This window comes from Perognathus longimembris, chromosome 8 (genome assembly GCF_023159225.1).
Source record: "Perognathus longimembris pacificus isolate PPM17 chromosome 8, ASM2315922v1, whole genome shotgun sequence".
NCBI lineage: Eukaryota > Metazoa > Chordata > Mammalia > Rodentia > Heteromyidae > Perognathus > Perognathus longimembris.
In genome coordinates, this window is record NC_063168.1 from 27,651,669 (window position 1) to 27,664,126 (window position 12,458).

At 46.3% G+C, this 12,458-nt stretch overlaps 1 protein-coding gene across 1 annotated transcript; it reads left to right on the forward strand.

The window, feature by feature from the left end:
* Positions 1–3,009: 3,009 nt before the first annotated feature.
* LOC125356342 (probable N-acetyltransferase CML1) lies at positions 3,010–4,630 on the forward strand. The gene is made up of 2 exons (XM_048352750.1): positions 3,010–3,151; positions 3,740–4,630. The coding sequence occupies exon 2, from the start codon at positions 3,816–3,818 to the stop codon at positions 4,494–4,496; it is 681 nt and encodes a 226-aa protein (XP_048208707.1). The 5' UTR covers positions 3,010–3,151; positions 3,740–3,815; the 3' UTR covers positions 4,497–4,630.
* Positions 4,631–12,458: the final 7,828 nt, after the last annotated feature.

A 12,458-nucleotide genomic window follows, 5' to 3' on the forward strand; every position in this document is an offset into this window, starting at 1 on the left:
GGGAGATGCATTGTCAGGGCTGCTCTGGTCTCCATGTGAACAAATCTTTCCCTTCATTTCTTTCATAGTTGTAATCTTCTATAATTGCAAATTTAAATTTCTCTTTGTAGCACCTATGTTGTGTTTTTTTTTTTAACCGATGTCCTCTCCTGCTTTTCCAAATTGCCCACCTTTCTTTGAGAGAGGTTTTTATTTCTGATTCATTGGAGATAAAGTAATGTGATGGTATGTCTTTAATCCACCGTCTTAGAAGTTTCCAGGGAAACTAGTTTATTTGTAACAATAAAATATACACTTATAGAACTCAAGAGAATAGGATAAAAAAGTGAAGCAGTGGAGCATACTAGACACTGATAAAGTAAGGAGACTGGGTCTAAGCAATATGCCTTGTCCTTTCAGCCATCTTGGTGCCTTGCTGGGTGCAGGGGGATTTCACAGCTCTGAAAAAACTCTAAAGGTGATAGAGGACATTCTTTGGATTACAAATATGTACTGAGTTGTTAAGCACCTGGAAAGTCTTCCTTCTCTTAGATAACTGGCCTTTGGTTTCCCCTGTGTCCTCATCTGATTTGCTTTGCTTATATTGAACACCTTTATTATGTTTAAGTGTCCTCATTTGGTTTTCTTTTTATAATACTTTTGTTAGGATAGATTTCTCACACCTGTTGTTTTGGCCTATATAAGTGCTAGCTGCACTTGACACTGGTGGTCTGTGAGACAGGAGTCCACCATGCAGGCACCGGCCCTTTAATAAAGACTCCCAATATGGCTTCTTGAGTGGTTGAGTTCCCTTACATGATGAAAGTAAACTATACAACTTGTAGTTGGTGACAGGAAGGAGGGACCAGGAGGGAGGGAGGGGAACAGAAGACACTGTATGAAAGGAAACAAACTCGTTACCTGATTTGGTAACCTCTTTGTACATCATTTTAAAAAGAACAATAAAGTAAATTTAAAAAACATAAACTGAGAGGCTTATATAAGGATGAGTTCTGAATTAATACAACTTTTTGTGTGTTATTGTGTATTGATTTATGAAGCATTGAGGAAAACTTAATTCCTGGAAATCTGAGAAATAAATTATCAGTGCCTGGGGCTACTTCATTTTTGCTTTTTGTTCCTGGTTCTGGTCCTGGGGTTGGAACTTAGGGCTTAGGTGCTGTTGCTGAGCTTTTATGCTCAAGGCTAGAGCTCTAGCATTGAGCCACACCTCCAGTTCCAGGTTTTTGGTAGTTAATTGGAGATAAGAGTCCCTGCCAGTCTGGGCAGGAAAGTCCCTATAACAGTGACCTGTCTATATATTCTGCAGAAAGATAGCCTCTAAAAAGGGAGCCTGAGCAGCGTTTTGAGATATTAGGTCCTAGAGACCACAGCATTATAAGATAAACTCTTGATAAAGTCTGTCTCTGAGATACTGCTTCTAAACTACATAGACCCTTGAGTTTAGCTAAAGGGGTCTTAAAAGGAGCATGGACTCCAAGGTGTCAGTCACCCATGCTCCCCTCCCCCACCATTTGGGATCAAATCCAGATCAACCAGGAAACATCTAGGAGGCTAGGAGGGACAATTAAAACCAAACCACATCTAAAGGATCCATGGCTGGCTGGCTGGCTGGCTGCAGAAAAAGCTCTTATGCATGGTTACTGATACTGTACCATAAGGAAAACTATCCTGTGACTTAAACTTACTTTTATATTCTGTCTTATGTTAGTGCAACATTTATGCTTAAACAACAGGTTCTTTTTACTTATATATTTCGGTCATGCTCCCCTCTGACATTGTGATTTATTCCCAGACAGGCTTTACTTTTCATCATGGTACTTGTTTTCACAATGGATAACAGCATCTGATCTGATGCTAGAGATGTCTGAGGGGACCAAGAGTTGGTAAGGTACCACCTTAAATATCAGGGACAACATTAAAATGTTCTGAGAACAAAATAAAAAGCATCCTTGGACACAATATTCAGACTAAATGCTGAACATTAGTCTTGGGATATTACTGGGTTTGGAAGATCCCAAAGCTCATCTGTCTTCACCCAGGTTTAACCTGTGCTTGCAGCTTCTAGTTTGCCAGAAGAGTCTGCAGGCAGCACATCCAGCACATCCTGAACTTTCTACATCTGGCCTCTACCGGTGGCCTCCTAAATGCTTTGCCACAGTATTGGCCATCACCTCTGACCCCTGCCAAACCGGCATCCTCATTTGAGTAATTCTAAACCCAAACGCACCTCTTGAAGGTCCAGGTCTCACAGCGATGGTTGTCTTGTTCTGGTCCAAGTCACCATCATGTCACCGGGGCCTCTGCTAGTCTGATGATTAGGATGAACCAACCTAAACTCTACCTTCAACCTTCAAACAATGCCTTTCAGTGTATTAGTAACCAGTGCCTTTCCTTTCAGCCAGGCTTGGCAAATGCGGGCTTCTGCTGCCATGCACTTCAGGAGCGATGAGGGGAGAAAGGGCCTTAACTGCTCCTCTAGGCTAGGGCACCTAGGCAGAGGCTCAACTGCTATGGGAAAGGATTCATCCCTTCCAGAAAGGATAGTCCAGGGAGAAGGGATTGCTCTTCTGTGCTGCTTGGCCTGGCGTAGGAGGTCCATCCTTAGCTAACACATCCAGAGCTCACAGCAACTTGCCTCTGTCCTGGGCCTGTCAGCTGGCTGTTAGCTCTGAGGGCACTGGAAGGACGCCTGCAGCACTGCATATATATTGACACCAGTGCAGAAAGAAGGCGGGCAGAGAGGAGGGGCGTGCAGGACAGTGTGGGAAAACACTGGGATCTGTTTGCGTGGGTCCGGGTTCTGCTTGACCACAGGAAGCTCAACTGTGTGCTAGGGACCCAAGTGGAGGCCAAGTACACCCAGTGAGAGACACTGCAGCCTGAAAGGAATTAGAGGAGGGCTGGCAGGACTCCCATGACTGTTGAAACACTTTGGCAGGGGTTCTGCAGGAGTCACGTGGTAAATGAACTTTGAATTTCTGCTCTCACTTCCCAGTTCATTAGGAGGCGTTTTATGATTACCTAGGAGCAAGCCAATGAGGCACCAACCCGGATCTGCTCCCTAGGCATAAGACAAGAAAGAACCACACAGTCTCTCTTTGGATGCCCTTTGGAGGCTGCGGCCATTCCGGACTCTCCACTCCAGAAGGTGAGACATGATCAGGGGTTAGGGTTGCCCTGGAACTGTTCAGGACCTTCAGGGATCTCAGCAGTGTGGTGGCTTGAGCTTGGTCCTTTGCCATGTTGGCAGACAAACCCTGTATAAAGAAGTTGGAAAAGAGCTTTGCAGAAACTTTGGCTTGGAAACACAAGATCCTGGACTCTGGAGAGGGAACAAAAAGCTGGGTACATAAGGAAGTCCTATGACAAGGAGCCATGTCAATGTAGCGTGAAGCTGTTCCTCACGGGGCAAGGGAGAGAGAGAGCAAGGGAAGACAGATATGTGTATGGATCTCATATAAGAGCCTCAAAAGGATCCTAAAGTGAGGAGTGTTTTCCCCTTTGAAGACACTGGCTGAGAGAGGTGAAATGGCATGTCAAATACTTCCCAGCTAGAAAGAGGTGGAGGGGAATAGGGATTCAGTCCACCGTTTCCGATCTCACCCCTTGTCTCTTGGTGAGGTCATGGTTCTTCCTGAGTGACAGCAGAAGAAAATGCCTGTGAGCAGGCTCTCCATGGTTCCCGGGGGCTGAGAAGCATGGCGCTCACTCACCTGTTGTTCTCTGTCTTCTACAGGGCTGTAGGGAAGGTGTTCAGGTAGATCTAGTCCTGGCTGGTGAACACTGAGATTCCAAGTTGCAGACGTCTCCCCATGGCTCCATATCACATCCGCAAGTACCAGGAGCGTGACCACAAAAGGGTCCTGGAGTTGTTTATCAGTGGCATGGAAGGGAACATCCCTGCCACCTTCCGCCACATGTTGACCTGGCCGCAAAGCCGCCTGCTCTTAGGTGGGGTGCCTCTTGCCATGCTCTTGGTCTCTGGATCATGGCTTCTGGCCATTGTCTGCTGCTTCACCCTGCTCCTGTTCCTCTGGCTGTATGCCAGATATCCCTGGAAAACACATGTGGCTAAATGTTTGCACACGGACATGGCCGATATCTCCAAACACTACCTGAGCACACCTGGCTCTTGCTTCTGGGTGGCTGAGTGTGGGGGGCAGGTGGTGGGCATGGTGGCTGCCCAGCCTCTCAAAGATCCCCCCTTGGGGAAGAAGCAGTTGGTGCTGTTTCGTCTCACCGTGGCCATAGAGCACCGAGGAGAAGGGATAGCAAAAGCCCTGGTCAGGAGTCTTCTCCAATTTGCCCGGGACCAGGGCTACAATGAAGTTGTCCTTGAGACCAGTGTAGTGCAGCAAGGTGCCCTGGCCTTATACCAGCATATGGGCTTTCGGATGATTCGCAAAGGTTGTTGGGACCTGACCCCATGGCCAATGGCTCTTCATACAATTCATTTAATGTACCACATTTCTTCTCAGGAAAAGGGGCTATAAATCATACGCATGTTATATACATTCATATATGTAATATATTGTATATATATGTGTATATGTCCAGTTGATCCTACCATGGTAACACTGTTTCTGATATTTCAGTAGTATAATTCACTGAATGTCATTTTTGTGCATATGAGACTCTGGCCTGTTTGGTGTGAGACATGGATTCTGTGGGTTCTGTTTATTCTGCCTTTTTCAAGAGCTGTGTTCTGTCTGTCTAACACTATGGAGATGTTTATAAAAGGCAACAGGAAACAGTGGGAGACACATATTTCACTAGTGAGCTTGTGGAACATTAGGGTTTCTCCTAGGCCTGGGCCCCTAGCTCTTCAGGTTTTAGGTAGATCTGTAGGTGGCCTGGGTGACCTGAAATGCCAGGCCTAGCCTACTTCATCCTGTCCCGGCAGCTCAGCTCAAGCAAGGCTCCAGGTCTAGGCAGATCAGTCAGAACAGAAACAGAAAGGAGGGAAAAATATTTCTAGGTCTCTTCAGGAGTCACATGTGCAAAAAACTGAGACTTGGATCCACTTCTTTGGTGGTGGAACTGTACAATCACAGGGCAAAGGTTTGCCACAGAGTCCTGTAAGGAGAATGGGAACAATGACATGTTCCATTTGCTCTGTAGCCAGCTATGTACAAAGGAGGAGAATAGCACCATCTAGGCAGGTGAGGAGGACTTCATGGTCTGACCTGGACACGTTGGCCCCTTTGCCAGCATGACTGAGGGGAGTCGGGATATGGAGGGTTGCAACAGCGCTAGAAGAAAATATGGACTGAGGAGTGCTCCAGTGTTTCCTCGTTTGGAATCTAGGCTGGTCCAAGGAGTTCAGGTGCCTCTCAGACAATAACTTGTTAGCTCTGGCAATCCTGGGGCCAACTCCAGTGCTGACATGATGTCTTGTTCATAGCAATCTCCAATTAGGAGTCTTCTAGGCGCCTCTGCCACTCCTGCAATGGTCCTGGTCACATACCCATTTTATCTCCCTGGAAACCCTATACCAGGTCATGGGGTGACTTCAAACTCAAATAACTTATAGGCCTGGACTGCTGGTCCCCTTCAGACCACTCTCTTCATCCCAGGCCTTGGTAACTACCCATGTCCTCTACTTTGGCTCATCCACTACTTCTGTGCCTGCCTCTGTGCACAGTATCTACCCATCAGATCACCTGCTAATGTTTCCATCATGTGTCTGTTGCCACTTGAGTTCTGGTCCTCTCTTTGCACTCAATGGCAGAGCCTTTAGCACATCCACAGTGCCCCTGGAGGTGCAGGCCATGCAGCCTCTGTCCTGCTGTGCTGCTTCTGGTTCTCCTCCCCTAGCATGGCCAGTGCTTCTGGGAGCAGATCCCAGGGGTGACATGAAGGTGGACTCTGATGATTTGTGCAATTTACGATTTGTGCATTTCTATCTATATCAGGGAACTGCTTTAATTCCTGCTAGTCTTTTACAGGCAGGTCCTGCGGGTGCCCAGATGGCTTAGTGGCCAAGGAAGGGCGAGGATGGAAGGGATTGTGAAGGGTTGTGGAAGTCCTGTGACCCTGGAAATGCCAGGAAGGGGCCCAACCCCTCCCTGGTAGAAGCTGCCTCAGAGACCAGGTCCATTCCTCATAAACTCTCAGACTCAGTGCTGCAGCTCAGCTTCTCGGGCTCCTCTTATACTTCCACTCTCATGTTGGGCTGTTGAGTGGGAGTGGGAGTGTACACTCTGATGACACTTGTTCAGGAGCCATGAGATTATGTAAATCTGATCAAACCTCTTTTGAAACATGTCTAAGATTCCAGGCTCAAAGCAGTTGGGCTGGACCTGTGAAGAGAACTCCATTTCCCTATGTCCAGTGTGGAATCTTGGATCTCTACACTGCAATATTAACAGTACTCAAAGCTACCAGAACTGGAGGAAACAACTCCAGGGGCACAGAGAAAAACACATATTCACATACATAGGTTGTATCATAAAGTCTAAGGAAGAGATGGTTTGTTAATATTCCTGGCCAAACATGGCTTTCTGAAAATTAGGAGGGGACCTGTTGAGAACTACATCTATCCAGACTAACATATAGAAAAGAAATTGCAACTGTAATTCCCTTAAAAAGTAACAGGGGCATTCTTGGAAAATAATTTTGTTTGGTGAAAATGGATTTTCTTCACTAGAGGATGTTTATCTTGGGGAGTTGCAAAGAGGTAATGGCAGTGGAGATGACCCAAGAGTGCCATCCTAGAATCCAAAGACATTAATTTTACTTTTGTAAACCTCTCTTTTTCTCCTGTGTAATTATTCCTCAGCCCCCTTAAGTATTCAATAAAATCTCAATGTTATTTGATTTGCAATTCCTCTATGGCCAGAGATGTTAAGCATTTCTTTGTGCTTCTGTTGGCCATTTTCACTTTTCCTGAGAAGACTCTCTTTGGCTCATTAGCCCAATAATTAATTGGGCTGTTGGTTTTTTGGAGTATTTAACTTTAAATTGTCTGTATATTCTAGATATAATGCCATTGTCTGACATGTAGCTGACAAAAATCTCCCTTTCTATAAGATGTCTTTTTAGCTTGTTGGCTATGTCTTTTGCCATACAGAAACTTCTTAGTTTAATGCAGTCTCATCTATCAAGTCTTTCTTTGATTTTCTGTGCTTCTGGATCTTTACTGGATCTTTATTTATTTTTTTGCAATAATCAATTTTTAATAACAAAGATACTATTTTTATCATGGTCAAATATACTTTACTGGATCTTTAGACTCTACCTGAACCCAGAATCCCTAACATTTTCCCTACAGGTTCCTGGTTTCAAGTTTTACATTGAGGTCTTCAATCCATTTTGAATTGATGCTGGTACAAGGTGATATATAAAAAAATGTGGTTTCAGTTTTCTGCATGTGGACATCCCGTTTTGCCAGCACCATTTATTGAGGATTCCATCTCACACCAGTTAAAGTGGCAACTATCAAGTAAACAAACAGTAACTGATGCTGGTAAGGACATTGCCAAAAGGGAGTTCTATATACTATTAATGGGAATGTAAACTTGTTCAACCACTCTAGCAAGTAGTGTGAAAATTCCTCAAAAAAATTAAACATAGAACTACCCTGTGATACAGTAATTCCACTCCTCAGCATCTACCTAAAAGATTAAAAGTCAGGATACAGTCAAGCCACCAGCACAACCATGTTTATTGAAGCATTATTCACCATAGCCAAGGTATGGAATTGTCCCAGTTGCCCCCTCAATGAATGAATGGATCAAGAAACTGTACACACAATGGAATTTTACTCATCCATTAGAAAAAAATGATATTCTACCACTTGTAAAGAAATGGAAAGAATTATGTTAAGTAAAGTAAGTCAGGCCCAGAGAGACAAAGGATCCATTTTTTCACTTCTATGTAGAAGCGATATTTAGCTTAAAAATATAAGTAAACATACTGATGGAGGAGGAAGATGGGGCCGCCACAGTAGGAAGGCACCCCAACTCGCTCCAACTGAATAGCGAGCTGGGAACTCCAGCACCCAACACCCCATCAAGAACCCAGCAAATCCAGCAGCCAGAAGCAACAGAGAAATGCAGGAAATGAAAAAAAAAAAAAGAAGAGCCTATAACCTGCACAGAGCCGGAAAATCTCCGGGGTACCCTCCCCCCACCCGCCGACCCTGGCCCGAACAGGGCCAGGCTGGGAAAGGGGACCTGGCGCCAACAAACCGACTGCCGAAAAGTCACACCAGGAGTGCAGAGTCCAGACAGCAGGACTCCACAAACCCCAAGGGGTGAGCGATCGATCGAGACAGACAGCGGCGGACGGGAGGTACAGAACCGTAAGGCCGGGATCGGACGTGAGCAGTGGAGGAACCGAGTGGTGCAGAAGGGAAGAACCGGGGCTGCCATCACCAAATGACCGATCGCCACACCCCAGCACCACAGCTCCAAAGGGCCAACAACAGCGCAGGACACACACACGATTCAGGACCAGTAAGTTCCCCATTACCCTCTCCCCCAACGGGAGACCAGCTATCAGAGACCCAAACCCTACAAAGAAGCTAGAGCTCCCTCCCACCCTCCCCCTCCCCACCGCGAGGGAACAAAGAACCCCCAAATCAGGTAGTAAAAGGTCCCTTCAGAATCTGGAAGGACACAGGAGCTAGCAGGGGCGGAGCAGCGCCAAGTAAGCAGAGGAGCCTGAACCGGCCGCACCGGCCCTGCCCCCTCCCCAACAGGAGCCTGGGGACCAGCAGGCATTGGAAGCCCCACCTGAGGCGCCTGGTCCTTGTGGACTTTTTGAACAAAAGTCACAGGCTCGCTGGTGGGCAATACCAGCCCAGCAGGGACACCTGGGCCCGATCACACACCCCCCTCGCAGCAGAGGTGCAGAGTCTGGGGGCACCAACCCGTGCCCGGACACTTGATCCTACTGGGGCCCACACATACTGCCCGCCACAGCAAACTCGCAGGAGGGCACAAGAACACCCTAGCAACCCGGGGCCCGCTCTTGTGGGCATACTCCACACAGGTGGGCAGGGCCCCTCCCCAGTGGCAGCGCCTGCTCTGATAGGTGCACCCGCACAGGAGGGCAGAGCCCCCCAGTGGCAGCACCCATGAAGATTGGCACATTTTGCACAATTGGGTGGGCCACCCCTCAACAACACCGGCCCTGGAGCAATCCATACAGGTGGTTGAACTGCCTGAGAGGTGAGCTCCTCTGACCAAGATACCGAGTGGAGAAAAGAACCAGAGAAGAGAAAAGCCTCCACGCCATGCTGAATCAGCGGCCAGCAAACCCCCACCAGGGGCACGCTAGGATCAGCACACACAGCGGCAGAACACTATCCCGCAGAGAAAGACACAGAGCCTACCCACCCCCAAGTGCAGTGAGGGTGACTACCTCGGCAACAACTGAGACGGGCATGCTCACCCATTGGGCAGTAAGGTTCAACAGCCAAACTCAAACCCAGAGCCAGGACACAAACAAGTCTACCACTGGCGGACCAGCGGGAACCAGCACAAAGCCAAACCAGGGAAGCTATCCACAGATCTCCACATGTGCGAATCACAAAGAAATATAACAAATTTCATCAAAGGACAAGCCAACTCAACCCCAAAAAGCAGTACGACTGAAGAGGAGATGGAGAATAAACAAACAACTGAGACTATGATAGCAGAAATGATGGAAAGCCTCAGAAAAGAAATCAGAAACAATTTCAGGAGTTTAGAGTGGAAGTCTCGAAGGACATCCAGGAAGCCAAGAAATAAATGGAAGCAAAAATGGATACAGTGCAAACCTCCGTTAAAGAAGAGCTTAATATCCTGAGAGGTGAAATGCATGAAAAAATAGATTTAAAATACAACTCTTTAAAGGAAGAAATTTCCATGATCAGAGCTGATCTGGCAACCATAAATAGCTCCCCGACATCCATAAACTACGCACTTGAATCCACAGCACAAAGAATTGACCATATGGAAGCCAGAATCTCTCTCTTGGACAATGATGCAGCCGATAAGGACCAGAAAACTACCACACGCCAAGAAATGGTAAAGCTCCAGGGCAGATTAATCCAGGAGCTAGTGGACAAAGACAAGAGATATAATCTGCGCATAATTGGAATAGAAGAAGGAGCCGAATACCAGAGCAGAGGGCTTCAAAATATTCTCAATAAAGTGATTGCAGAAAACTTCCCCAATCTCACAAGGGATCTCATCCAGGTAACTGAAGCCTATAGAATACCTGGCAGACAAGAACCTAGAAAAGCCATGCCCACGCACATAATAATCAAGACTTCAGATCTCAAGAATAAAGAGCAAATTCTGAATGCAGCCAAAGCGAACAAAGAAATTTATTACAATGGGAAGAGGATCCGAATAACAGCAGACCTCTCCACACAAACCTACCACGTGAGAAGAGAATGGAAGAACACCATCCAGGTCCTACAGGCCAACAACTGCCAATCTAGAATAAAATATCCAGCGAAGCTGGAGTCCATATTCAAGGGGAAAACCAGATCTTTCCATAGCAAAGAGGATCTGAAGGAGTATGTGAATAAAAAACCAGCCCTACGGCAAATTCTAAGAGGGGAATCCCACCCAACAGAAATCGTACAGGACACATAGACAGAAACAGAAAGAAACTACAATAGCCACAGCCCAACAGAAAGAGCAGCTCACTAAAGACAAGAAAAAAAAAAGAGGAAAAACAGCCCAACAAGAAAATGGAAGGAGAAAAAACACTCTTATCCTTGATCTCTTTGAATATAAATGGTATAAACTCTCCAATAAAGAGGAGCAGACTGGCAGAGTGGATCTGCAAACAAAAAGTTGCCATCTGTTGTCTACAAGAGACCCACCTTACAGCAAGGGATAAAAACAGGCTCCAGATGAAAGGATGGAGCAAGATCTTCCAAGCAAATGCACTTACCAAAATGGCAGGAGTAGCCATCCTGATCTCAGACAAGTTGGACTTCTCATTAAAATCAACACAAAAAAAACAAAGAAGGTCACTACATTTTAATACAAGGAAAAATCCAAAATCAAGACATCACTGTGACAAATGTATACTCACAGAACAAAAGAGACCCTACATATGTCAAGCAAATTCTCACAGAACTACCGAACCCAAACACAATCATAGTGGGTGACTTTAATACTCCACTCTCTCCAAGAGACAGATCCAACACCCAGAGGATTAGCAGGGGAGCTGAGAACCTAAGTAACACCATTTCCCAAATGGATCTGACAGATCTATACAGAATCTTCCACCCTACAGAGACCCAATACACCTTCTTCTCAGCAGCCCATGGATCATACTCCAAAATAGACCATGTCATAGCCCACACAAAGAAACTCAGCAAATACAAAGTATTGACGTCATCGCATGTATTATATCTGACCACAGTGGATTAAAGGTAACCCTCAATAACAACGGTTACCACAGAGGCTATACACATTCTTGGATGCTAAACCTCACAATGTTATCCAACACTTGGGCCACAGACCAAATTATAGATGAAATCAACAAATTCATAAACCACAATGACAATGAAAATACATCACAAAGAAACCTATGGGACACAGCTAAGGCAGTACTGAGGGGCAAGATCATCGCCCTCAGCACTCACATTAACAGAATGGAAGCAGAGCAGGTGAATAACCTCACGATGAAACTAAAACAACTGGAGAAACAAGAAATGACCAAATCTAAAATGACTAGGAGGAGAAAAGTTATACTAAGTGAAGTGAGCCAGACCCAAAGAAACATGGACTCCATGGTCTCCCTTATTGGGAATAATTAGTACAAGTTTAGGCAAGTCATAGCAGAGCATCACAAGGCCCAATAGCTATACCCTTATGAACACCTAAGAAGATGCTAAGTTAAATGAACTCCATGTTATGGAGACAATTGTTATATCACAGTTGTAACTACTTTCAACGTCCCATGTGTATCTGTAGCTTCTATTATTGATGATGTTCTTGTATCACCTTCCTGTGGTTGCACTTACACTGTCTTTGTAATCTTATCTGAGTGTTGGGATCGGTCTTTCACCTTGATGGAAGGGGCTTGATGCCCCTCCCCCAGCCCTGGGGAATGTGGCCTGGCTACCCTCTCTGGATTGGAATCCAGAGAAACCGGCTCAGCAAACAGCCCCCAACCCTCTAGCCAGCCTGGAGCCTACCAACCCCGCCCTGGCTCGGCGCGCTCGTTAGCTCAAGGAGAGATCAGGTGACAGCTCTCAGCCTATCGGAATCCTGGCCAACCCCCTTCCCTCGAAATCATCTCCCGTTGTCCTTGTCTCAATAAAGTTAGTTTGCTCTAAGAAGCTAACCCCGAGGCATGTGTACGTCAGACTTCGTCTATTGGTAAGGAGACAGGCATACATTCTCGGCCAGGCCACGTGTGCAGCAGGTAGGTGCTGACTCCCCCGCTTCACCCTAGCTTATCTGCGGGTCGGGTGACTAGGGGAGAGGGCGTGAAAGGGA